This window comes from Pterocles gutturalis, unplaced genomic scaffold, assembly GCF_000699245.1.
Source record: "Pterocles gutturalis isolate BGI_N339 unplaced genomic scaffold, ASM69924v1 scaffold9269, whole genome shotgun sequence".
Taxonomy (NCBI): domain Eukaryota; kingdom Metazoa; phylum Chordata; class Aves; order Pterocliformes; family Pteroclidae; genus Pterocles; species Pterocles gutturalis.
Window position 1 is genome coordinate 1 of NW_010133213.1, and position 27,507 is coordinate 27,507.

Below are 27,507 nucleotides of genomic sequence, written 5' to 3' on the forward strand. Positions count from 1 at the left end.
TTGATTCCCTCATCTATGTCATTGATAAATTTCATTTATTATTGGCCATTTCTGATTAGGTATGAGATTTACTCATCTATCAGTTCGGTTTTTCATATAAACCTGCCTTTATTTGCTTTCTCCGAGGCCTTTATCTTCCTTCTTCCATTTAGTCTCCACATTAATAATACCTAGATATTACAGATTCAGTGTGGCTGAGTGCAAAGTTCTCAATAATTTAGTTTTTTGCTCTCTTCTGATATATTGTGAGCTTAAATCAGAAATACTGTGCTTTGATATTTTGTCAGACTTCATATTTTTCAGAAGTTTGCTAAATGAGTGTATGGATTTTTTCCTCTCACATAAAAAGAGATAGTAATTCCGCGAAGATGTGGTGCCCAGTCAGGAGCTTAACTTGGACCTCTCAGCCTTCTCTCCTCTAATCTGCTCAGAATCATAGAATCAGACCTCAAGGATCATCAAGTCCAACCATCAACCCAACAACACCTAACTCACTAAGCAACTTAACAACAAGGATTTCCTTTAAATGGGGTTGGGGAGCACTCCTACACACCTTGCGTAACTTTTTGAAGTCAGAAGTGATTGATGAGTTTCGAACAGCTAAGTAACAGAAAGAAAAACCCTGAAGTGAGCTAATTCAGACAAAAAGAATCGTATTGGTACTAACATTAATCCTGACACCACAAAAAGGAAAGGACTGATTTGTGATATGAATTATGGGAAGTAGCCCAAAGTTCTGTCTTTGTCATGTAAAAAATGAAAATGATTGATTTTTTCTTACGTGCTAAGTGCTAAAGTAAATCATCCTATGACACTGGGCAATAGCATAGAGTAATAACGCTGCTGCATAATAATAAGATCCTTGAAGATCATTCATCTGCAGGAAAAGAAACCTAAGATAAAAAGAGATGAAGGGAGGTGATCAAGCTCTGAGGTATTCCTGAAAGAACAGAGAGGTAAACTCTTGAATTCTGACTTGTTATTTTTCCAGGATTTCTAGGAAATAAGATAAAATTTGCATAATATGTGCTGGTTCTTTCATTCAATGAATGAAATGAGGACACCTTGTGCACTCATCAAAACGACCTGACAAATAGTGGACCCTGATTTCACTGCTGTTAAAAGAAATTTTAAAGTAAATACTGAAAAAAATGCATGAGTATACAGAATTAAAGCCATTATAATTTTATGGGGCTATTCTTGTGCTACTTAAAGAAAACAACAATCTATAAAAGCAGTTATTAAAGTCCACAAGAAATATGGAAGACTATATATGCCATCTGCTCAGATTATCTACAGAAAATCTTTGCAGATCCTTTAGCAGTCACTTCCATGTTTCCACCGTCTGCATTAATGAGTAACCAAGACTCAGTTTTGAACATGCAGATGTGATAAAGTTGTTTGCTGAATCAGAGCCCATACTGTGGTCTTTGTTCTTGCTGAGAACTTTTACTAGCACAACTGTGGGACTACCATGAACAACTGTTTGATTTTATGTGGCTGAGGAAGGACATTATCTAAAAGCAGAAATATGAAAGAAGGTGACAGAAAGTGTGGTAAGAAGAAATCTGTGAATGGAGTTTTTTTGATCCAAAAATTTGTTGACAGTGCACCTTTTTTATGTGAGGCCTCTCTCTTGTCATCCTCCTTTTAAGACTGTGTCCCTCCTACTTCCACTGAACAATCAAAACTTAGGTTAAATTTAAATTTAATTTAATTGATTAGAGAAAAAGGTTATCTGAGTATAACTTCCTTCTTAAGATACTGTAATTAGCATGTGGCTAGTTAGCAGCTTGATAGCATTTGTTTGTAATGAAAATAGATGGGCATTTTACAGGGTGGATACGGGTAGCTTGACAATTTGATCAAAGCAGTGGGATTAGCATTTTGTTACTATTTGTTTATGCATTTATTTGAAAGAAATGTGTGTGCAGATGGACCAGTTCTGAGTGCACAAAAAATGGACAACTAAGTCTCTCTGTTTACGCATGCAGTCCTTTCATCTGGAATTGCAAGCAAACTCTTGTTGCACCTGAAACTCCTGAAAAGGCAAAAAAACCCCGGCAGGTGTTGTCCAAGCGAGGTCGTAATGTTAAATATTGACCACATGTTCAGGAGGGATGTTCTGGGGAGTATTAAGAGTTTTCTGTGACACAGTAAGATCTGGAAAGGCTAATTGTTCTAACTGCGATAGCTGAGTGTTTAGAAGACATATGAGAATATAGTGAGATTTTTATTTTCCAAACTACAATCTTGCCTTAAAAATTAGTTTATGTTTCAGAGCAGGCTGTAATTATCTGTGTAAGGTTGATTATCCTTCTTGCAGCGGAACTAGTTTCTAATAAAAAGAAATCCACAATAATATTTTAAAAATCCTTGAGAAACCATTGCAGAGGCTGAGCACCTTCTTTGAGTGGCATTAGGGGATACCAGAAGAAAAATATGAGCATTTTATTTCAGGGTTGTTTTTGTTTTCTTTTCTCAGATATACATTTTTGTTCCTCCGATATCCATTTCAGCTGTCATAAGTTCCATATTGCTTTTGAAATGGTATGTGTTGTCAGTCTTGACATTAGACTATCAGAGCATTTGCTAGGTCAGGATTTCTGAACTCCAGCATGTATTCTCAGCTTCCTTTCTGTGTGTGATTCCTAATGCAAATAATCCACATCTAGCCTTTATCAAGAGGCTTGGTTAATAATTACAATTTACTAAGAAGATGGTCTCTTTTCAGACAGAGCAGGTGAATCAGGTTGTGGTAGTTTTGTTTCCTGGAATCAAAATGTAAATTTGGCTTTTTTTAATGTGGGGTGAACAGAAGTAATTTCTGTCTTTTTCTGTTTGACATGATATGTTTTTAGAACAGATTTGCATTTAGGACCCAAGACTAATTAGTTTTTTTTGTGGGAATTCACTTTCACTGAATATGTCATATACAATGTTATAATTTGAAAAAAAAATCAAGCCACCAACCAAACTGCTGTCACCCTGGGAAAGGGAAAAAAAAAAGTTTGCACTGAAGAATTCCTCATCCCAATCTTAATCTTTCTAAAAAACCTAAGAAAAGCATTGAAATCCATTTATCCAAAAATTATAAAAGCATCTCACCCCACTCAATGGGTGACAAGGGAGGTGAATCTTTGTGATCCCATGAAAAGGAGAACCAACTGGATTTTCTGATCACTGCACGGCAGGGCAGCAGAGTTGGCGGAGTCAGACAACAACTCAGAGGAACAGTGTAACACCATTTTATTTAACTGCTTTAACAACAACTACTAAAAATGTTCCAGATAAAAGCGTTTTGGCACAGGAGTAACTTCTAATTTTCTTTACCAGTTGTTCAGGGCTGAAACCAGATAAGGTTTATCAGAAAATAAAATAGTTTAGAAAGAGTTGAGAGAGAAAGAGGAAGCAGAGAGAGAGAGAGATACATCACCACCCTTGGATCCAGCGCTATCTCAGATGGTGATCTTGATCCGCAGGTGACGAATTGACAAAGGTAAGTGTTTGTGCTCACTTTTTACAGTTTGGTCTATTCATGACCACCCTTGGGGCAGCAACAGCCTTGTATCTGCACAGCTGGGTGTTCTGGGAAGTTTAGGGGGTAGCTGGCTCCCTGTCAAGGAATCAAACCACGGTCCCAGTGATCATGCACCCCTCATCAGGTGGACTGAGGCTTGACCTGTCACTCAAAGTGATGTTCTCTAGCGATGAAAGAAGCACAGCGACTCTCTCTCATCCAGTCACAGGAGGGAACGGGGCACGGCACCCCATCACCTGTCTCTGCAGGGCTCCTTCTGCCCCCTCCTGTGCTCCTCTTCTATAAGTGAGCTCTGTGCAAATGTGATGTGTTCGAGTTGTCTGAGACAAAAGAGGACAGGTTTCTTATCAGTCTTAGACAAAAAAAGCATACTTTATGGAGGCATGCCACAGAATGTTTATGTAGTCAAAGCTTTGTAGAATTAAATATATAATTCCAAAACTCCATCAGAGAATGAGGAAATTACTGGATTTGGTTGGCATATCTGTACTGTGTTTGCTATTGCATGTATTTTGTGAGCTGGCCGGATCGTTGGAAAAAGTATTTGCTAGTTAGATTCCAGAGAAGGGGATGTCCCCTGAAGTTAGTATTAGCATTATCAGTTGTAAGTAACAATGCGTGGCTGAAAGCATCAATTTTAGTAAACTTCTTGTATTTCAAATATTCCTACTGCAGTTTCATTACTTTCCTCACAAAAATCAAGCAGGTGATGGATTATTCCTCTTTCATCTCTGTAGAAATGAACAACCATGGAAAACATTTTTATATTTCCATGGCTTGAGGCATCAGTGCCTGCAGATAAAATGTGTCCTTTTCAGCAAAATATTTAATTGTTTTCTCTATTGAAAAAAGTATATTGTTGGTAATGCACAAAACTCTCCTCTGCCACCAGGTTATCATTTTATCTGTGGGTAAATCTTGGAACACTACAGTAATTAATTTTCTGTCAGAAGCAGAGTATATGAATAATGCTATGGTGTGCTTTTTGTTCTTTCAGCAGCAACCTTGAAAAGCATTTTTCCTTGTTTTCTGCATTTTCACATTTCTTAGAGCAGGAGGTATTTCCAGAGTTTTTTATTCTTGAAAGCTATACTGGAATTATTTTTATGATTGGCTTGCTTGCATGCTGTCTTGCATTCTTACTGTCCACCATGAAGAACCAAAAAGCTTCTGCATAAATTATGTGAAACTTTATGTAGTTATTCCTAGTTTTGCTGAACCAGGCAACATGATTTCTTTTCTCCTTGTGGAAAGGAAAGGGCCCTTTTTTCTTTGTAGGAGGTTCACCGTGAATTATTGATGGAATAATATTATCACAGTCACAGTTATGATCCATTTAGGGATGTAACTCAACCAGATAAAAATACGTAATTAATTCTTAAACTCAGTCTTGCTTGTAAGCACTCTACCATTTCTGCACTGTTACCTGGGCTAGTAGACCTTGGATATTGCATTCCACAGTAAATGAAAGGGATAAAAATATCTTTAGGAAACAACAAGTTAATAGTATCAGGTATATAAAATAGGCTACAGCTACACTGAAAATATGTTCTGATCTGTCTTTCTTTGAATTTTTGTAGCAGTTGAAGTACTTTCTGTGTGAAGTTTAGACAGAATTTAATGATCTGTTGGTACTGAATTTAAGATGCTGGATAAAAACTATTGTTTGAGATCAGAAGTGTACAAATTTAATCCCAAGAAAGTGGTTTGAAAAATGAATCAACCTGCAGCAAGCATACTGCAGGTTCATTCAGTCAATAATTGCTTGGGGAAGGTGATGACCACTCAAAATATTTCTGTCATTCCCTCTTTCTAACTGAAGTCTTTACTTGTGAAGTAGCTGTTGCGGTCTCGTCTCTTGGTTTCTTTGTGATTTGATTTTGTTTGTTTTCTTTGAGAGATTCTTCAGTCTCCTGAAGCTTTGGGCGGCCACTGTCTGAAGCTCCCATCAAGGCTGTTACTCTTCATTGTATTGCGTGGCCCAAAGCCTTGCTCTTCCAGTCTTCCCAGCAGCCCAGTGTGTTCTAGCTGTATACTGCAATGAAAACTTCTGCCTGGCATCTCCTCTGTTTATAGGCTGTTGACCCTAGACCAGAATTTCCAGAAAACTGTGAAATGGCCTCTGCTGAGGTCTAGGCTCTGCCAGAGCAAGTTACCTTACTGTTTTATTTCAGCTGATTTATATCTCACTGAAGTATGAAGTTAAGTATAATGACAGCCGTATGCTAGAAGAGTTAGCTCATTAAATAGTCACTAAAAAGCCCCTTCAGAATTTTTTTTCTTACGTGCAATCCTTACCAGGATGGTAAATGCAAAATGAAGAAGCAGAGGCTAAGGACAATATTCTTTCAGTCTCAAATATGAAGCCACAGTATTGACTCTTTTTCAGATATGCAAGTCAGTGCAGTCTTATGATAGCACAATAGAAGAACCTTGTTTAGTCAGTTATTGTTGAAAGATTGTTCTTTCAGTCTGAATTCTCTGCTGGAATCAAGGCTTAATCACAGGTACATTTGCTCAGTGTTACTGTGCAAAGGCTTGAATGATTGATTGATCCCTACCCTTAAACATGCAACACTGAATGAGGAGATGTCCCTGAAAATAGCACGAGGAAGGGTCAGACTAAAGCATTTTAGCTTCCTTTTGTGCCCGCTTCTGTGCATAATACATAAACAGTTATTTTTAATGATTTTTGGACCACTGGTCATGAGAAAAATGAATTCAATTTGAAACAAGGAAATGGAGCAAGTAAATGCTATCCAGATTTTTGCCTAGAGCTTTATCTTTCATTACTTCTGTTCTCAATTGCATATTCTTTATATTACATCATGTTCCAGCCCTTTTTACTCCACAGATTTTTTTGAAAGGGTCACATTATGATTTTCTTCTTTATAGGTGCATTCAAGAAGATAATGTCATTAAGATATTTTCAGATCTCTGTATGAATGGGCATTTAAATAAGATTGCAATTAAAGTAAACCCATTTTTTTAATTGAATTTGTTCTTTTATTTCCAACTTACTGATTTTTCAACAAGTAATAAACAAAACAGTAGAACAATGCATTCTTTTCTTGCATAAGCAGTAAGAGATGGATGTTTGCCCAGACGAAAGCTGGACCAGGGTAAGACGTCACAGTCCATTTAGTGGGGGTAATTAATTGCCCTGTTGACAGCAGTTGCCTCTGTTGGCAGGAGGGTTTGTGAGAGCAGTCCCTGCTCTGCTTAAGCAAAATTAGCAGCGTTTGCTTAAGCAACTTCAATAGGTGTCTTGAGTTAGTATGGAGCAGGGTGTACTAGGGAGTGTTCAGGTGAGCCATGCAGCAGGCAGGGCTGTGGGGGGAGGTGTTGAAAACAGAGTGTTCTCAGCCAGCAGCAATACATGCAGCAGAGAGCAGTAACATTTCATTCACTGCAGTTCAGTCCACCAGCCTCGTTGGATTTCAGGCTTGCACCAATACATGTGTGCTTGCCGCGTGTACAGCCCAGAGGAAACCATGTGGAGCACGGTGGGCATCCCAGCGTTTCCTTAGCCACAGGATGAGACACCTCTGCACACTGGTTTCCGCGGCACTCAGTGCTAGGACAGAGGTGCTTTGCGGGCTAGCTTTCTTCTGTCTCTCCAGTGGAAGCTCTTACAGTTTGTGTAAATGAGGATTCACTGTGCCAGTGCTCAGTAAGAGCCAGTGGGCATTGCTGAGTGCCACAGCTTTAAGAGAGAGATGGACCTTCTTGGCAGTTACCATATGAAGCTGTGGTCTTTCACAAGAGGTGGGCGAGGACCTGACTGTGGGTTCCCCTCACAACTTAGCCCTGGGTTCACAGAGGCTTCCATCTCCAAGTCAAGACTCAGTTCAGCAGAAAAGCTTGGAAGTGTTTAAGAAGTTAAACATCAGAAGGGGTGAAAGGGTGAATGAGGTGAGTGAGTTTGACAGTTCCAGGAAAATTTAGGAATGAGCTGGAGCCCTGCATAAACCCCCAGTGTCAGATGTACAGGAACCTGTGTAAAGCTGTGGCAGCTCTGCTAATAGTGAAGTGTTCTCAACTGGGCAAGACCCTGAGCAACTAAATATGACTTCAGAGTTGGCCCTAGTTTGAGCAGGGTGCCTCAGCCAAACAATGACCAGGGTCCCCTTCCAGCCTAAATTACTCTGTACCTCTGTGATTCTTGCTGTATCTAGATATTAGTTCAGACACTGTGTAGGCATAGGTTTATCCTAGTTAGTGTGTTCCAATTCTGCTTGTTTGTGTTTGTGTAACTGTAGTGGTGAATACCGTAACAGTCGCCATTGGTAGCAGTCACAAGGAATCTAAACAGATATATTTTTGTGTAATTGAAGCAAATTGAGAAAATTATCTAAGACTTCACTGGTAATGCTCAGTGGCATATAAAGTGAGCAAACTGCTATTACTTTTTGCTATGAGCACTGACAATTCCAGCAAATAAGATAGCTCTTCGGAGTGGGGTGTTGTGTTACGAAGCTACATCCTCATCCCTTATTCCCTTTGCCCCTCCCAAGAAATTGCTGTAATCTCAGTTCTCTCCATTTGTAAGCCTAATTTGCAAAAATGTCTAATCACAGTTTTCCAGTGGAAGAAACTCAGAGGTTCTCCGCCCCCTCTACTCTGCCCTGGTGAGACCGCATCTGGAATATTGTGTCCAGTTCTGGGCCCCTCAGTTCAAGAGGGACAGGGAACTGCTGGAGCAAGTCCAGCGCAGAGCCACAAAGATGATGAAGGGAATGGAGCATCTCCCTTATGAGGAAAGGCTGAGGGAGCTGGGTCTCTTTAGTCTGGAAAAGAGGAGACTGAGGGGTGACCTAGTCAATGTTTATAAATATGTAAAGGGTGAGTGTCAGGAGGATGAAGCCAGGCTCTTCTCTGTGACATCCAGTGATAGGACAAGGGGCAATGGGTGCAAGCTGGAACATAGGAGGTTCCACTTGAATATGAGAAAAAACTTCTTCACGGTGAGGGTGACAGAGCACTGGAAGAGACTGCCCAGAGAGGTTGTGGAGTCTCCTTCTTTGGAGACATTCAAAGTCCGCCTGGATGCGTTCCTGTGTGATCTGATCTAGGTGTTCCTGCTCTGGCATGGGGATTGGACTAGATGATCTTTCGAGGTCCCTTCCAGTCTCTAACAGTCTGTGATTCTGTGATTCTGTGAAACTAGACCCGTCATGGCTGTTGCAGAGGGGAAGTTCATGCCCTGTGGCTCAGAAAGGAGAAGTTGATAAGGATTTTGTTTTGATTTTCTTATATTTCATCTTGTCTGTCCTTTGACTTCCCTCTGCACTCAGTAACCTACCTTTTGAGTCTGAAATTACTGGCATCACACACAGTGTCTTCACTGGCTAGACTGTAGGGATGCTGCAGGGCACCAAACTTGATTCCTCAAGATGTTCTTTTATCTAAGAAATAAAGTTGTCCTGGAGAATGCCTGCCCTCTGTCTGAGGGCTACCACTCCAAGAAAGTTAAATGGAGACCTAAAGGTTTTTGTTGCAGAATTGTGTAGCACTTTGTTCAAAGGAGGTTTTGGGTCAAATTTGTTAGTTATTGTAGGTAGACGGTGCAGCTCTGTGGAAGACTGTACACTAAGATTGACAGGCAAATATCTATTGGAAAAAAAAGTTATTAGGTTTTAACCTAATACTAATAATAGTATTTTTAATATATTAACAGTTTGTTATTAAAGATTTTAGTGCACACATCCGTGCAGACATGCAGTGTGAGTTCTGTAATATTTTGATCTGTAGTTGGAGAGGTACATGAGCAAAGGCTGCGTGTATTTTATTTCTTCAGTTAAGAAGCTACTTTTTGACAACTTTATTTGTAAATGGCAGGATATTAACATCTCTTTGATTGAACAATAAAATTTAAAAGGCATACTACTGCCAGATATCTTAACTTATCCAGGGGCAGATGGAGAGTGTTTGCTGTCTGCTAATAAGAACTGTGCAAATCCAAATTGTTCTATTAGCTGTTGGCTTTAGAGAGCCAGAGAAATGAGAGAAATGAGAAATGAGATCTGAAACTAGAGGAAGTAAGAAGTTGGCAGCTGTACGTTGGTGGCTGCGTGTCTGCTATTACACTGTTGATGGTGAGTCAAAAATTGAGGCTGTGAAATGTTGATTGGCTTACTAGGAAGTGGGTGAGCATCGTGGCTTAGTTGGATAAGATGGTGCAATATTAAAAAGTGTCAGATGGACAGGTTAAGTATACAGACAGATCCGTGTTTAATCATCTAGCCATTACTGTGTCTGAAATGGTAATTCAGCTTCTTTCATAAAATTTTCAATAATTAGTAAGTATAACTTCTAATTAATGTTATTTTCAGCCTGCAGCATATTAAATTTGTTGTTTCCAAAAGGTCATAGCAACAATTTTATGCTAACTTCATAAGAACACTTTGATCATTTTAATCAGCATAAGTCACCTGGAACTAAGAGTATATTTGAAATGCAGCTATTGATGCAAAGTAGTAATAGTACCTTGAATTTGTTGAAATTAATTCTGTCTGTGTTGCTTATTTCAACAGGTGACTGAGCTAGAGTGTGTGAGCAGTCAAGCCAATGCAGTCCACACACATAAAACAGAATTAAACCAGACAATACAGGAGTTAGAATCTATGCTGAAGAAAAAAGAAGAGGTATTTGCTAGCATTTGTTCTTGGGTTTTCCGTTATATCATTTCTAAAGGCTTTCAATATTAAACTTGTGACAGCTGGTAAATGCTGTGTTATTTCCTATAGATGTTCTGAAGTAAATTTTTTTTCAGCTTCTTTGAAATGATTAATATTTTTGTGTATGTAATTGCACCAGTCCAGTATAGAGGTGGGTATTTGAACAACAAAAAAAAGTATCATGTTTTCCTGTTTGCTTTTACCAAGCATCTCTGTTTGCGAAGTAATTTGTAAGTGTTTCCACAGAGCAGTCAGCACACTGATGCAGTCCAAATTCAAAGAAGGGAAGCTGTTGTAAGCATGCTTTCCTTTTTCTGGAGAGTAGGGTTTGGAACAAGTAATAGATGAATGCCTTTTTCAGGCCAATCCGTTTTACAGGCTATGTTAATATAACTGACTTTTATGATCCCTGAGCTCAACCCTTTCCTTAAACGCATGCCAAGCCCCCAGCCTGAAACTTGATGATATTTACTGTGCCATCTGCCTTGGACTGGACCAACAACAAGAAAATAAAAGGAATTGGAGTAACACTGCACTAGCATGGGTCCTAGAGAAAGGCAGATTTGTGCTACAGAATGATCAAGTACCTCCTCTTTATTGATGGGAAAAAGGAAGTGAAAGGACCTGCGTGTGAAGGATTATTTGCCTCATGTAAGACCAGAGCCCTCTGTGACAGACTCAAGGGGCACTGGTGTGCACGTTCAGAGGGGCAATGTGTCTTGCAGGGTGCCTTCAGCAGAGCAGTTGTGAGGTGTTTCCAAGGAGGATGCAGGATTGTCACAGTAGTTACAGAGTACCCTCCCAAAATGGAACAAAACCTTTCCAAACTCCCTCATACTTAAGAGGTTAGCCTCAGGTTGGTAATGTTTCCTATTTTGGTTCCCATGCACTTTGAATTATGCTGAGCTGTTGGCTGCCAAGCGATCGTTCCAAAAGGAGTTCTAGGAGGTGAATATGCCCTTCCAAGGAAAAGTACTTAATAGTCTTCCATTTGACGGCCTTTAGTTTCATTAGCTGTTTCTGTTCTTGTCTCCTGAAAGTAAGCTAAGGAGAGGTTTCTCTTCCATTCATTATTTTATCCATATTTGTTACTTTTATACATTATTACTTTCTTCTTGCTAAATTAAAGACACCATTGCTTTTAGACTCTCTTTTTACAGAATCAGTGGTCAAAGCAGGGAGTGTTTTGATGCTCAGCCCTGCTGCTAGTGACATAATAAGCAGCTCACAGATGAAAATTTGATTTTTCTCTTGAAAAAATGGAGAGGGGTACATTCTAATAGAATTTCAAGTGTAAAATTGTTTCTCTAATTACAAGAGGGACTCTTAATTTTCCAGGAAAAAATTATTTCAGATCTTTTGTGTGGGAGAGGAAAACTTGGATATTTATAAAAGAAAATGCTTATCTGTATTGTTTATGTGCAGTGGAGTTGCTGTTTTAGCACTGTGATTCAGGAGTGTTGAGAGCAGGGCTTAAACTTCATGTGCTGTGATGGGCAGTGGCCAAGTGCCAGTTCTGGTATAATTCTGCAAGGTTGTTTCTTCTCCCTTAGGAAATAGAAGGATTGAAACAAGAAATCGACAATGCCAGAGAGCTCCAGGCACAGAGGGATTCTCTGACCCAGAAGTTACAGGTGAGCTCTAGTGCATCATCTTAATTTAGAGAAAAGGGAAAAATTGTCATCAAGCGAGTAGTTCACATCCCAACTTGTGCTATATTCACTGAAAGTGCCAGATAAATGTGTAAGTTAGACTGCATTGCAAAGTGGTGGGTTGGGACAATCCTTAGGAGTTTGTATCAAAATTTCCACCTGCTGTAAGTTGCTATTTTTACCAAAGGGAACACTCAAATTTCATTTACAAGTCCACAGGGTACTCTAAGGCTAGCAGATGTCCTTTATCGATATATGTCCTGGGCAGTCCTGGTCTCATTTTCACTGCACAGATCTGGTGTGCCACTGAAATTGTCAGGCTGTGTATTATCATGCCCTCAGAACATAGAAGTTGAAGTGTTCTTGTGTAGTACAGACTTTAAAAACACATTTTGACATTTTCTTGGAAATATTTAGAATCATTGCGTTTTTATTGTTTTTTCTGGGTTGTTTCTTTTCTGTGTGTAAAGCCAGATGCCTCAGCTGGTAGGCAGTGTGCCCTCAGTGTACCCTCCCTTGCTATATCTGAGCTCCTGTCTTCCTGTTGCTGGTCTGACTGCCCAGCACATCAGCACCTCCCTTGTGAAACCTGCCTTCTGAATGAGGCTGACCCAAAGATTAGGTAGATTAAACTCTGAATTCAGACTTCAGAGTTTTGATAGGACTAGAAACTCAGACATTAAATAGCTCCAAATTTAAGAGTGCTGAAAGGTGACCCTTGTTGTTCTGGGGCTTGACCTAAGTCACGCTGAAAGCAAGCCCCATCAGACTAGCCACAGCTTAGAAATCATTAGGCATGTATTCTTTGAAAGGCATTACATTAGTTGGAACTTCCTTGAATCTTATTTTAACATATAGATTAAAACACATAAGAACATAGAATCATAGAATCATAGACTGATTTCAGTTAGAGGGGGCCATAGAAACCATCCAGTTCCAACCCACCTGCCATGGGCAGGGACACATTCCACTAGACCAGGTTGCTCAAAGCCTCAGTCAGCCTGGCCTTGAACACTTCGAGGGATTGGGCATCTACAACCTGTTCCAGTGTCTCACCACCCTCACAGTAAAATATTTCTTTTTAATATCTAATCTAAATCTACCCTCTTTCAGCTTATAACCATTACCCCTCATGCTCTCACTATACCCCCTGATAAAGAGTGCCTCCCCATCTCTCCTGTGGGCCCCCTTCAGGCACTGGAGGGCTGCAATAAAATCTCCCCAGAGCCTTCTTTTCTCCAGGCTGAACAACCCCAACTCTCTCAGCCTGTCCTCATATGTCCTCTGACCATCTTCGTGGCCCTCCTCTGAACTCACTCCAACAGGTCCAAGTCTTTTTTGTGTTGGGGGCCCCAGAGCTAGATGCAGTACTCCAGGTGGGGTCTCACGAGAGCAGAGTAGAGGGGCAGAAGCACTTCCCTCGACCTACTGTTCCTGCTTCTTTTGATGCAGCCTGGGATGTAGTTGGCTACCAAATGAGTTTATTCATTTTTCCTCATCCTTAAGTCAAATTATTTGGAAAAAGTATGTTATCACTTTAAACAACCTTTAAAGATTGTTCTGAGTACACCTGAGCTTGCCTGTTCCACTATTCCAAAAATTGTCACTGGCTTTAGCCTCAAAATAGGAGTTTTAATCTGAAAAGCAGCTTATCTGAGAGACTCAAAAGGGAGTTGAAAGTTGTAAATTGTTCTAGCAATAGCATATGCAGTAATTTCAGTGTAAGATTGCATGAAAAGTAGTATTGAGCCAGGAATTAGGTATCCTTAGCAAGCTGAATTACAAGAGACTGGTAGGATGAACGATTAGAAAATGCTGAATTTTTGTTAGAATTTGTACTCTATATATAAATTCAGTAGCTTCCTTTTGGTATATTTATATCTTTAGTAACCAAATGGACATATTGTGTATATAAGTCCATACATCACATTGTAGGCGATAAGTTTCCGAAAATAACTAACTCTTTAACTTCTGTTCAAGTAAATTTAAAGCTCACTTAGGATCTGAGTTAAAAGTTGCCTTTCTTAAGCTTAAAGCTTATTTCTGACCTGATGCAGCCCATCTAAAAGATCTTGAGTCTTTGCTGTGCTGTAATTGTCCTGCTTTGATTATACCAGCCTTCTCTGAGCCACTTCACCCTACAAAGGTGACATCAGTGAGATGGTGTTTCCTTCCGTAGCTCTGGACTAACATCTCCCATCTCTACACGTAGTTGACTTATCTGTTTTCAGGGTGGTTGTCTCCAAGGTCCTTATCTGTTCATCTCGCTCTTTTTCCTTCTGCTTTATTTTTTCCCCCTCTTGTGCTTGCAAATGGATTATGTAACTCTAAAATATTTTGGAATATAGCCTGTGTGAAAAATGCTATACAAAAAAATTACTATTTCAAGGTGTATTGCATTTCTGACACACTTGTATCAGGAAATGAATTAGAAATCCATCATGGGCAAATTCCAGTGAAGAGCAATATGTTATCACTGTGAAGGGTAAGTACTGGGGCCCTTGTTCCTTAATAATTTTATTAGCAATGTAGAGAAGACATATCAATGAGTCATGATCAATGTGACTCTCACAATAAGTCAGGATATCTTTGTTACTATGGCTGATTCTTAAATATAGCTGTTGTGTATGGGTTGAATATTTTATTCAGATCCTTGCACTGAATTCCACAAAAGATTATCACAGTGCAAACAACAAACATAACTTGTTAATTATTTATTTATTTTTTAAAAGAAAACAATGCATGAGAAATTATTGTGCCTGCTGTAAGAAGAGCTTGAAAAAGCAGTGTAAAATACATCTTGCAAAAGGCCTGAATGTATCAGAAGAGTCAGTTTATTGTTAGATGAGATCAACTGCAAATAAAGTGAAATGACACAGCTAGGGCAATAGATTACATTATGTGGACACCTCTCCATTTCTTGCCATCAAGAACCAAAAGTTTTGGGCTAGACTCATTTGTAGTAGGAAGCTGTACATGAGCTGGATAAGAACTTGTAATGCAATACTACTGCAAAAATAATGAATACTAATCTAGGGTAAATATGTGTACAGATCAAATACAGAATTTGTGAAGAAACATTTTCCAGAAATTAAAAGCAACAGCTCCTGGTGTGTTTCAGTTAGTTCTACTTCCTATACATCACTAAATACGTTAAGCATAAATTAGGGGAAATAAAACAGGAGGAAGTATAGGAGAAAGTATATCAGAGGAAATGTTTGGGAAGCTAGGTGTGTATGGATTAGGAAAGAGATGTCAAGAATGGAATATAAATAAAATATGCAAGCTGGAAGTTTAAACAAAAGAAGGGAGCTCTTCTGATTTGAAGAGATACAGGGCAAGGACTAGCAATGGAGAGTTACCTTTTTGCTGAATATGGATTGAAGTTTCTACATCTAATGTAAAGCTTTCAGTTCTACCTGGGCGCACCCACCCTAACAGCTCACAGCTGAACAATTCCTCAGTTTAAGAGCATCTGAGGAGGGCCTGAAAGATGATCTTCAGTGCTAAATACAGGCCAATGGGATGTTCTTCAGGCCCAGATGTAATGAAATAAAACCATATGTGTATCCATGGATTTGTTCTAAAGGGGTCTCTTTCTTCACTGGCTTGCCCACTTACAGAAATTAATTATCTCTGGGGTAAAAGCAGTGGCTAGGAGACTTCCTAGAGCACACACATTTGGTGAGTAGAAGAGGAGCAGTGACAGAAGCAGGATGAAGGAGTAAACATGGAAGAACAGCACTGGGTTCTGTGTGAGCTAAAGAAGGAACTGTGTCATTCCTGCAGAGCTGAGAGGACCTTGAATTTCCCTTTGTTTCCTGTACTGCAGTCACTTGGCCTCAGGGGGTATTGAACCCATGCAGTCTCTACACCAGGTAGCACTTGTCAGTACTCAGTTTGGAGGGCAGGAGTAGGCTCAATGAAGGAGAGCCTTCAGAGGGTATGGCTGGGTTATAATCAGTTAACTTGTTCATTTACAGCAGCGGTGGGGTAGCTAATCGCTACATAAGTATGTATGTATTCTGATTTATATGGTTTCTACAAATAACTCTTTTCAGTTAGCTTCCTTTGTTGCTTTGGCAACTATATTGTTTGGTGTTAAACAGATGGAACTAGTTCTTCTCTTGGTCCTGGCAGCAAGGGCTAATTCCTGGTCTCAGCTGTGCTGTTCAAGACCAGTGCCCAAAACTCTGTAATTTTAACTTGCCTGTTTACAAAAAAGAAGTAAGGGAGGTTTTCCAGTTCAGCTTGGACATAACCCTTGGCTGCACAAGCAGCTACAGTGACAAGGCGATCAGGTTCCCGAGGCTCTGCCTTCTCCACCTGCACCTCTGCTGCGGAGGGAGTCTGGGAGCCGACACTGAACACTGGCTGCGTTACCCCATCCCTCCCCTGGCCAAACACTGGCTGCATCACCCTCCTCTGGCCAGGGATGCAGCAGCCGATCGACACTACTATCAGACCCGTAAAGGGTGGAAACATGCCTTAGGCCACAGACTTTGCCACAAGTCTGCTGTTTTATACCTGTTACTCTTGACTGCCCAAATACATGTTATTCTGTATGGGTCAGCTTGTTTCTTACGGTTAGCTGAGATCTCTCCAATTGAAACAGGATTATATTTGTTAGCTTTGAGGGAGACAGAAGAAACATTAAAAAAAAAAAAAACACGTGGGAGGGTGTGAGGGCAGAAAGAGGAGTCATTGTGCTGGGAGCAGTGGCTGCTGACAAATCGCCTTCCCTACGGCTGTGTGAAACTAATTGTGGTAAAAACTCAGCACAGGCCCATTAAAGCTCTGTGAGACAAAGCCACTGTAAAGGGAAGCGGTGTTAGAAAAATGTTAATGTGTGTAAATACAAATTCACTATGCACTTTTCCAGTGAGTGGCTGAACAGAGTGTATGGTGTACCGAATACACTGTCCCTTTGCTGCCTTTGAAAGTGTTTTTCACAACTGAAATGACAAAATTCAGCATGAATTTCCAAGACATGCCATGAATGCTATTCCAGACCCATGGGACTCCTACATAAGTAATTTGACAGAAGAGAGGGTGCTTGATTTGCCCAAAGCCGAGCAGCCGTGACCTCGCTTTTGGCAGGCGCAAGCCAGAGCTCCGAGGGGTCCCAGCGAGCTGGCATGAGGGGACTTTTCTTCCTCCTGAACCAGACCCGAGCTTGCTCAGGGTCAGATCCCTGGGTGTTACATGCCACTGCTTCGTCTTTCCGCCCAGATGGCCTGTCCACCCAGCGCTGGTGGCTCGCACTCCCACGGCTGTGCTGCTCCAGGGCTGGCAGGCAGCTCCTCCGGGCACCGTGCAGCAAGACAGGACACTCAGCTTGCACTCACTGGTGTGAATTTGTGAAAATCAATGCCACCTTGACATCAGTCTTGGTAGTTTATGTTTCTGCCTTAGTTTTCAGGGTGAAAAGGCCTATAATGTGGGACAGGCGTAAGGCAGTATTCCTCCATCCATAAAGCAGTGTTCTGGATAAGTTTCTGTATGAGACCTCTTAATGGGGACTGTGTCCTTGAGCAATTCATGTAGCCTAAATCCGGGAATACTTGAACTCAAGTAAACATTTGAGGAGCTGTTTTCAGTACGTGGCGTATTTCTGAATGATAGAAGCAGTAACTTACCTGAGTAAGTATATCAGATCCATTGTTCACTGTCGAAATTTTATCCCGCTCCAAAAGTTTCTGTCCTTCAGATACTGAAAGCGCAATAACAATTCGGGGTCTGGTTTGGCTTAGTGGAAACTTTAAAGGGTCACAAATTGTTTTTAAAAAAGTTGACAAAAATAGCAGACTAATACGAGCAGGAGGTTAGACTGCTTTCTGTTTGCAGACAACACATTAACATTTTATGTATTTTCTCTGAAGGAAGTAGAAATTCGAAACAAAGACCTGGAAGGCCAGCTGTCTGATCTAGAGCAACGTCTGGAGAAAAGTCAGAATGAGCAAGAAGCTTTTCGCAATAACTTGAAGACACTTTTAGAAATTCTTGATGGAAAAATATTTGAACTAACAGAGTTACGAGATAACTTGGCCAAGCTAATAGAATGCAGCTAAAGAAAATGGGATTTCAGTGCCAATCAGCTTAAAGATGCACTGTCTCTCTTCATAGGACTGTGTTGGGCTCTGCATCAAAGTTGCACAAAATTAGAAAATGCTCCTCTGAGAGGGCTTGTTTTAAATTTGAGTCATACTTCAATGTAAAATTTAGAACGCAACTTGTAGCTAGTTGAAGAAAAAAACAACAAACAAAAAAACTTGAATTATAAATTACCTCCTTGTACATTATTGGCCATAGATAACTTGAAAGATATTAACAGTAATTGAATGCAATCCTTTTCTAAGTATCAATAATGGAAGAATTAGCAGTGTCCCAGGTCACATCCCCTTTTTGTAATAGACACAATATAGGTTATCGGCTGTTTTATTTATTTATTATATTTAATTGCTGTGTTTTGTGCAAGAACTTCGTGATGACAGCCCTGTATTCTGTTATTCTTCATAATTTCTCAGGATACTTTGCACTGTGGAGCAGCAGTGCTGTTACCAATTTATTCTTGCCAGGAGTGAGAGAGAGTTGCATCTTTAATTGAAACAAAGTTACCATAACTGCTTGTATAAAGTTCTTCCTTTTGGGGATTTTTTGGTTGGTTGGTTGCTTGCTTGCTTTTTTGGTTTTATATATATATATATAATGGAAGATACCGTATTTCTTTATGGAGCTTACTCTGGTGTTCTACAATATTGTCCAATGTAAGGTTTACTTTTTCATATGAATTCCATGTAATTACAGTGAGATACTATCTTCCACGTAATAATATTTTGAAGCCAACCAATGATGGAAGGTGAGTCTCCCAGAAAAAAAAAAAATAAAAAAAAGGCAAAAAGAACCCTGAGAATTTTAAATGTAAAATTTGACATGCACAGGTAACAAGGAATAGCCAGTCGTTTGTTTTCTGGCCTTGATACATATATCAAATATGTACGTTCAATTAACTATTAACCTGTTCTGCAGGAGACTTTTTCAGAATGTCACATGAATTTCAGGTTTTGTGAATAATGGCTTACAGGGAGCACTGTTTTACTACAGATTGCATTAAGGGCATAGAGCTTTGTAAGGGATTACTCGTATACCGAACTTGTCCAGCCAAGAAAGCTGTTTCTAGGAAGTTCTGTTGTCATAGCGAATTGAAATGGAGACATGTTTACTCTTTTATGGGTCTTCATATCACATCTTTATTGAAACTACACCAGGCAATATTCTGAACTGTTAACTCAATGTTTAAAAACAGGAAATTTAATTCAATTATCCTCAGTGAGCAGGTTTTAAAGTTGTTTTGATGTAATTTTAACAGACTTTTGGCAAACACACATTTCTTTATATAATAGATTTATTTAAAAAAAAAACCTCTTTGAAAGGTAAGCCAAGTGTCATGTGTCTTGCGTCTTGCATCAAAGTACATTCTTGCCATAAATTGCTTGTAATATTGAAGAGGGCTTTTTTAAAATGTATGAATGAGTGTCCGACTTCAGAGTCTAAAGATGCACGGACCTTTGTTTGCTCCCCAGATTAATTTGAATGTTAAACATGAACTCTAGCTGCTTATTAAATTTGTACAATACAATTTTCTCCACTTAGAGACTGCTATTCAAAGCTAGAAAAGATGAGTTTGTTTTCATGGGTGTACTGTGTGTACATACCATATAATACACACAGGTTTTCATTTATACTAGAAATACATGCTTTGTTTCTAAAATACCTTTCTTTTTTCTTTACCAGTGATTTATCAGGTCTCCTCTGACTAGTCAGGAAAATGGTTTAGGTCAAATGCTAAACCGTCTTGTATTATACCGTATGTAATGTATACAATGTTTAAGTTTTCTCCATATTTTTAGGGTATTTTCTCACTTATTTTATTTATTAAAGGGTGGGGGGGCGGGGGGAGCTTGGTTCAGCGTGCTGCTGGTTGAAAACTTTGTGGTGAGCTACCTGCTTTTCATTCTGTTGATTTTAGACTGTGGTGTATATATCTTCATCAGGTCCAGATGAGCAAATATGACCAATTTTTCATTTACTTGGGGATGTTTGGGCCTGATTCTCTTGTCACTTCAGCTGCTGTAAACCAGATGTATCCTTGATGTGATGCCAGCAACACTCAGTTGCCATAACATCTGTGGAAGTGCAAGGAGAATCTTGCCTGTTAATGCTCAGTGGACTTAATAAGGATGAAGAAAGAATAAAAACACAGGAAGCTGATGATGGAATAAATGTAATATTATTTTTAATGATATTATTATTGACATTTTTAAAGATACTATGTCATTTACATGTAAGAAAATAGTGGACAGAAATATTTCCACTTAAATTTTGTGATATGTGTGGTACATGAGTATTTCTATGTATACGTACACACACATATGTATATACAGAACATGGAAAAATTTAGATGTGCACATTTTTAATATTTTCCTATTGAAATTAAATTTAAAATTGGAAATTGATATTTGAGAATTTCTTTTCTCATAGAGATGCTTCATTTCTTTTTTTTAAAATAATACAATTACTGAGGGCTGCACCTTTGAATTCCCAAATAGTTGCCAAACATAAATATGGGATAAGGTGGATATACGTGCACATAGAAATAAAATCCTATTGCTAACACTGTTTTTAATGTTTATGTACAGTGGGTGAGTGTGTAGAAATTGTGACCTAAAGTTCATACTTAGGTGGCTATAACTACTGTAGACTCTCCACTTCTGTTTTAAGGTAAAAGTTTGCCTATTGGAAACATTACTTTCTCAGAGACAGGCATTATGCATTGTATCTATCTTTGATGAAACTATGGGAAAATGTATATGAGAAAAGTGTTGAGTACTATAGCATGAAAACATGACCATGAACTTGCACTGGAGGGGAGAGCAGACATGTCGTGTGTAAGTTGTTACATGGCAACTACAGTCTTGTAAAAAAAAAAAGGCAAAAAGAATTACCAAAATACCTAACAGAAATACTCAACAAAAAAATAAAAAAAAAATTAAAAAAATAAAAATACATTTTTTTATTTTGAAATACACTTGCTGTTCTCTGGAGAATGTACTTTTACTCTTTATTTTTTTCTGAAATCTTTTTCAAGTATGTGCAAGTGATAGCAGCAGCTACCTTAATCTTTCAGGTGCTACTGGATTTTTCATTAGCGTGTTATGTTGTGAAATCCTGACTTTGACATAAAAGATTTTTGTAAGTATATCCCTGTCTGGATAGTTAGTTTTTGGAGTGTCTTGTTCATAGTCCATATGCCTCAATGATCCTGAAATTGCATTTTTCTATGTGGACAAAGTAAAACATGTGAATTGATCTGCCTGTTACAGACTGGGAATTCCTTTTCCTGGCTAATATATCCAGGAAAGAGGAGAACAAAATGAACTGATAATGCGGAAATGCTATTATAAGGTCTCTAAGAAAATACATTTTCAGGTAAAATTAAATAAATAAAGGGCTAAACCAGATGTAACACAAATAAGTATTGTTTAATGCTATCGGTGACATTCCCAGGATAATTCCTTTAAAGAAAACCCTGCAAGAATGAACAATGCGTCAATTAAAGATTAATATTTTGGGATGTGTCTTTTCAGTTGTCAGTTGTGAAAGGTTTCTGATTTCTACTCACTCTTCTACCAGATGGGGATTAACTTCATGTTTACCTTCAATAAGAGGATGAACCTCAATTTGTTCTATGATCTTTTGTATTTTGTACTGAAGTGGCTTCCTAAACAGCACTGTGTGAATACTGCATTCAAAAGTCAAAATCAAAACCTTTTTCAGAGATACTGTATGGAGAGAGAAATGGAAAACTGTTGTAGACCTTGATTCTCTGCAGAACTGGGGATGTTAGTAAAAGCACTTAATTTGTTTGATTGCAGAAATCTTGGATCTTGAGGCCAAAGATAAATCTGATTAGAGATTAGGTCTGGATGTCAAAAGACAATTAAAAATGAGGACCATCAAGAAACTCTGTCCAAACGTGGGCAGCTCCGTTTCAGTAACTGGACATGCCAGCTAAGTGCACAGCTATACGCTGATTTTTTATTTTTTTTTCCAGAAAATGGACCTGAGTCTGCAAAGCAATGTTCAAATTGTCTTGTTTACATTTTCTTAGTAATGCTGAATATGCGCACTACCTCTGAATGGTGCTAAGCAGAGAACTTATCACAGAATAACACAATTTTCGCTTAGTAGCATTAGTTCTTTGTTTTACTACGCTTACTTCAGACAAGTAGGATTAATTTCCCCATTATGTTAAATGTTTGGGAATAATGAACAGAGTTTTGTGTTAGATCCTGGAGTCAGTTCAGCTCACGTCCACTGCTCTGGCCGTGCAGCATAGCCAGAAAGCAGGTGCAACTGTTTCTATCACAATACCTGCAATACCTCTAGATACTATAGCTAGAAGTGGGTTTTCACACCATGTGGGGTCTTGTAGCTTGCCCGCCACAACCTCTCAGGGACCTGTTGCTGCCATTACTGCCTTTGCGCTGCTGGTAGCTCATCCTAGGACCAAAGAAACACAAGTGTAATTTGTACCCGCTTTTTCCCTCATTGCCGGGTCTTGCACAAGCAAAGCTCAGCTGCAACAATACTTCTGGCAGTTCGTGGCATTTTCAGATACAGGCATGGGAAGGAGGAGTAACCGTCAAAGATGTTTTAGATTTGGGGTGGGGGGTGGAAGGGGAGGCGGAATGCAGAGTTATCAAAAAGATTACCTTCCATGGAAGCAGTAGCTGAGAAATAGGCAAGAAGGTTTTGCATAGCAAAGGACAGAGCATTTGAGCTGCACAGCAGTGACAAAAAGTTCATTAGAAAGTGTCTTGCTTTCCCTAGGTATTAACATCACGCTAATATCGAGCACACCTGGCTTGCCCCAAAATTCTGTTCTGATCACTGTGGGCTTCTTGAGGTCAGTATTAGGCGTGTGTTTCATGAACACAGCTGAAGTCCTGGCAGTCTGCAAACCCCGTGTCCTTCCAGTCTTTTATCTTCACAGCTCTAGAGGTTTGGCACCAGTATTGGTCATTGGTAGTGGTTGATGACACACCCTATTTTTTTCCTGCCATCAGTCAGCTATCACCCGTGGTGTTTGTGTAACAAAGTTCTGAGATGTGTTTTGGGGTTTTTCTTTATTTTCTTTTGACTTTGAAGTAGTTTCAGAACTTTTCTATCCCTGCTTTGGAGATTCTTGTCTGCTCTCATCTGAGTCTTATCTCAGGATGGATCCAGCAGTGTGTCAGCTGCCTTTGTTTCCACTAGATTGAGAATAGCAACCTTGAAGTTTTCTTGGAAGAGAACTTGCATTTCTGTGACTGTGGTAGTTCTTGAAGAGGAAGAATTTTTTCCCAGTAGATCAAGAAGGAGGCAGAGTTCAGGACCTTCACAAACAATCTGTGCTAAGGGGAGAGGAAGAGCTACACTGACGAGGTATGTTTAAGTGTAATCTGTGTGTATGGATTTCCCCTTTTTGAGTTAAATATGGTCATGCAGATACTTGCAAACTTAAGAATTTCAGAGAGGGAAAAAGACCTTTGAAATTTTCTAAGTCTGGGTTGTATTTTGTTGAATGATGATGGTAATTTTTCTCAAAAGGAATGGGAAGCAAAATGATCTTGTACTTCTGTGCAAGAGAGACATCACAGCCCTTTCCTATGTGTGGAAATGTAAAAATTAAGTCTCCTTTCTGTGCATCTGAATATTCTGTTATTTTTATAATTCCAGCAGCAGTTGTTTCTCAGGAACCTGCAGCAGTGGGAACCAGAAATCTACCAGTGAAAGTCACAGCTCTCTCTTTGATTTTCACTTAGTAAGAGGAGCCAGGATAGTAATGTGTAGATGGGCGACTCAGGTAGTACCTAGTCTCAGTAGCACCAAGTCCCTACTGCTGAGCCTCACTGCTACACCCTGCCCAGCTCTGTGGCAGCTAGCCCAAACGTGACCGCACTTGCTGCACTCACCGTCCCAGAAACAACTCTGCAGGGTTTGTTGACCTCTGTTCAGAAGCTGCTGTCGCAAACTGGTTTCCCCACCTCTTTGAAAGAAAAAGAAATTGTGAAAGCTTAGTTGGGGTGATTATCATTTGAACCTACAAGTCTAAACTTTTTTAGCCTATATTTCTTGTATTTTTCCTTTTCTCTATGTTCTTTCCTCCTGTGTAAGGTGGAACAGCCAAGCACATGTTTACAAGAAATGTAAGAAAGTCCTGAACTGCTTATGGAATGAGATACATAAACATCCAGTGTCCTGCTCACCAGGCAGGCACATCAGCAACCTAAACAAAAAAAAAAACAAACAAAAACAAAACAAAACAAAAAAAAACCTACATAAAAGGTGTCTGTAGCTATGGGGTGCTCTCTGTTGCGCATGAGCACCTCAGCCTCAGCGAAGGACTTGGCCAGCCAGAGAGGCCAAGAGAAGAGACAATAAAGAAGCAGTGGGGATGTTCTAAACAAGCATGACTGAAGCGTGCCACGAGGAAGCATTTTGAATCAGTGCTGGCTAAAACAGTGAACAATGCAAGTATTGTCAGAAGACAGGAGTTGGTATGCTCTTTGTTGATGATGACTGCATTGCAGAAATAGAAGAGTCCTAAAAGGCATGTTTAACTCCTCAGGTCAAAATACAGGAACGTGTCAGGATTGGCAAGCTGTATTCAGAAGAAACGAAGCTGATATTCTTGCTAAAACAAAGGGATCATATACTAGGCAGCAAAAATTCCCATCAAGCCTGAGGATTTCTGTCATCAGCTAGTCTAAGAGACAGATCTCTTGCAGAAGAATTAAAGCAACATTTGTAAACTTCCCTGAGAGAACTGGTACAAAGATGGGAGCAGATCTCTGCAGCAGCTGCAGCATGCCCAAGTCAGACTGGGAAGTCTGGCTACAAGGCTTCGCAGTTTGGACTGTCAGGACAGGTAGGGAGCAAACTGTGCTGTAGGTTCAAAGGTTTTTAAGAGAGTTGTGACACTTTGGCCAAATTGCAGTAACAAAGCTGTAACAAAACCATATGTATCTAAAAATAAAATCCAGAAGGAATTAAGGCCTCACAGAGCGCAGCAGAAGTCAGCCCTGCAGCTGCGCGGGCAGCACTCCAGGGACCCTCAGTACGTCCAGACATGCACTCAGCTCTGTAACCGGGGCAGAGAGGAGAGTGTGCTTAGAGGATAAAAGCAAACACATTCATCAGTCACTGAGGCTGGTTTTACAGCTTGGGAGTAGCTACTGGGTGGCTGTGGAATTCGCCGTGATGTTTTAAGTCTCTCGATGTGCTGCACCAGAAGAGGGAGCTGCTACTTGAGGAAGCTGTAAACTGAACTCCATGCCCCCCCCCCATGTCTTATATTGGCTAAAAGCTGGGGTGTAGCTACGTGGAAAATGGTTAGCTGGTGACAGTGGTGTGTCAAGGGATCAGGCCTTTGTTGGCTGGAAGGTCTTGACAGATATATGTGAAGAAATTCTGATTTACAGTATTTCAGTATAGTAGAAATTTTTTTTAAGGAGACCCCATGACTTGCTGTTGCAATGACAGGTTGATGGGCTAATGGAAACCATCTTCATGTCCTCTTGGGAAACAGTTAGGCTTCTTCCGCTGGCTGAGTGCCAAAGGGAGCAGGAGATAAATTTTGGATCCCATCATTTAACCAGGCTGATGCTGACAGTGTCAACAGCTTTCTTGTTCAGAAGCATCCCTGAAAGCTTGAGTATCCACTGAGGACTTCAGCAAATTTGTCTGTCTGGGCCTCAAAAGGCAGGAAGGCTTCAGATCTGTTGGGCAGCTGATGGCTGGGAGCAGAACCCAGGTTTATCTCAGATGGCTGATAGTGCAGTCTTGACAAATATTGCTTGGGACACAGAGTTTCTGTTTAAAGTTTCTTACTGCAAATTGAGATTAAGAGATGAAGACCTGAAGGTTTGGGTTTTTTCTGTGAAATGGGACATACAGCATTGTCTTGGACCTGTAACTGCTTTTGAGTATTTAAATGTGTTTTAGATGTAATATATGTTAGTTTGTATACAAATCTAAGCAAAGTATGTCCTGCTAGGCTACCTGCAACTTACGTTCTCTCTGAAAACATAGCCTGAGTAGATAGTTTTGTTTGTTTGTTTTGTTTTGTTTTTAAAGAAAAGTGACAGGTTTCATCTCCTGAACAGAGATTTGGTCTGTCAATCAAGCATGGTTAACTAATGCTACCCTGGACTGACGACGAGCCCTGCACTCCTCCCATCTTTTCCCAGAATGGATTAAATGAGAGTAGACATGCTCCGAGTGTCCCTTGCTAGCATGCAGCTTTTCTTGATCCCATCTGCTGACCATGAGCACCTGAGGAGAGGCCCGTGAATGGCCAGACCTTGCAAAGGCTGTTCCAGTAGCACAGACCAGCCCAGGGTGGCCTGTGCTAGGCTGACCCCCCGAGCATGGCTTAATTTAAAGCTGAGTGACAGAGCAAGGCAGGGTTGGGGTGATGGGACACAAAATGCTGCTGCAGAGGGCTGGAAATAGTTCATACAGTGGTAGTGGGCTGGAGAAGATGTAATGACCTTATGTTTCAGCTTAGTTTGATATTAAGAGACACCTTCAACCAGTAGGCACTGCAACAGATCACTCGGAGAGGCTGTGACCTTCCATCTGTAGAAACCTTTAGGAAACTATTACGGCAATGACATAGGTATATGTGCTCCAGCACCACAGGAATATGACGTATGATTTATTTTTTATACTATTATGAATTTTTTAATGCCAATTCAAGATTTTTTTTTAATGTCGTTAGAAACCAAGAGCAGTGTGCAATGGCTTTTTTGTCAAATTGTTTTTGCAAGACTCTGTCCACTCCAACAGTCATTTTACTCACAGCAAGCTAGTGTGGGGGGGGAAAAAAGCCATCACTTTGTGATGCCTCATATGAAGTTCATTCATAAAACATCTGTTGTGTTGTTTAAATTGTGCAGTTACCATGCATGGCAGTTGGAGCATGCATTGATGATTTTGTATGCTAAGAGCTCAGTTACATTCCTACTGATATCTGTTGGGATTAAAATAAAGTACTGAGGAAGAAAAACGATAGTTAATATAAATGCTTTGTATTAATTGCATGATTCTTCTTCTTCTTATTCCTGTGACTTTTAAGAGTAATATACAGAGGAAGTGTGATGCAAATTAGAGAAGTTGTTTAAGATAAAAGAACGAAGAGTGAAGCTTGTTTGAAAGACTATGAATGTGCTTGGCCTTATATAACCAATACAGGGCATAGGGGATGTCCCAGAGAAGTCAAGTCTGCTGTCTTCCATCGTGAGGAGAAAGTAAAAAGAAGGTAAAACAGGTGATTTGTCTGTAGCACACGCATCTCCCATGAATTTCCCACAGACCACACACAAATACAGTAGGAACAAAGGGACAGAGCAGCAGATACAGGGAGTGATCTTTAATGTAATTTTGGGGTTTGTTGGGATTATTTTTCACAGAGTTTTGGTTGTTTAATGAGCAGAGAGTGAACGCCAGCACTAACACGGACAGGCAGCAGCTGTAACAGAACAGATGAGAATCTGCCCATTTTTATCCACTAGCCCTTCCTGTTAAG

The 27,507-nt window shown here is 39.9% G+C and overlaps 1 protein-coding gene across 1 annotated transcript; it reads left to right on the top strand.

Annotated features, from left to right (window-relative positions):
* Window positions 1–10,077: 10,077 nt before the first annotated feature.
* LOC104467388 (homer protein homolog 1) lies at window positions 10,078–18,722 on the top strand (the record flags this gene model as incomplete). Its single annotated transcript, XM_010081150.1, has 3 exons — window positions 10,078–10,188; window positions 11,775–11,855; window positions 17,756–18,722. Coding segments are annotated over 3 exons (381 nt in total), but the record flags the coding sequence as incomplete, so codon positions are not given.
* Window positions 18,723–27,507: the final 8,785 nt, after the last annotated feature.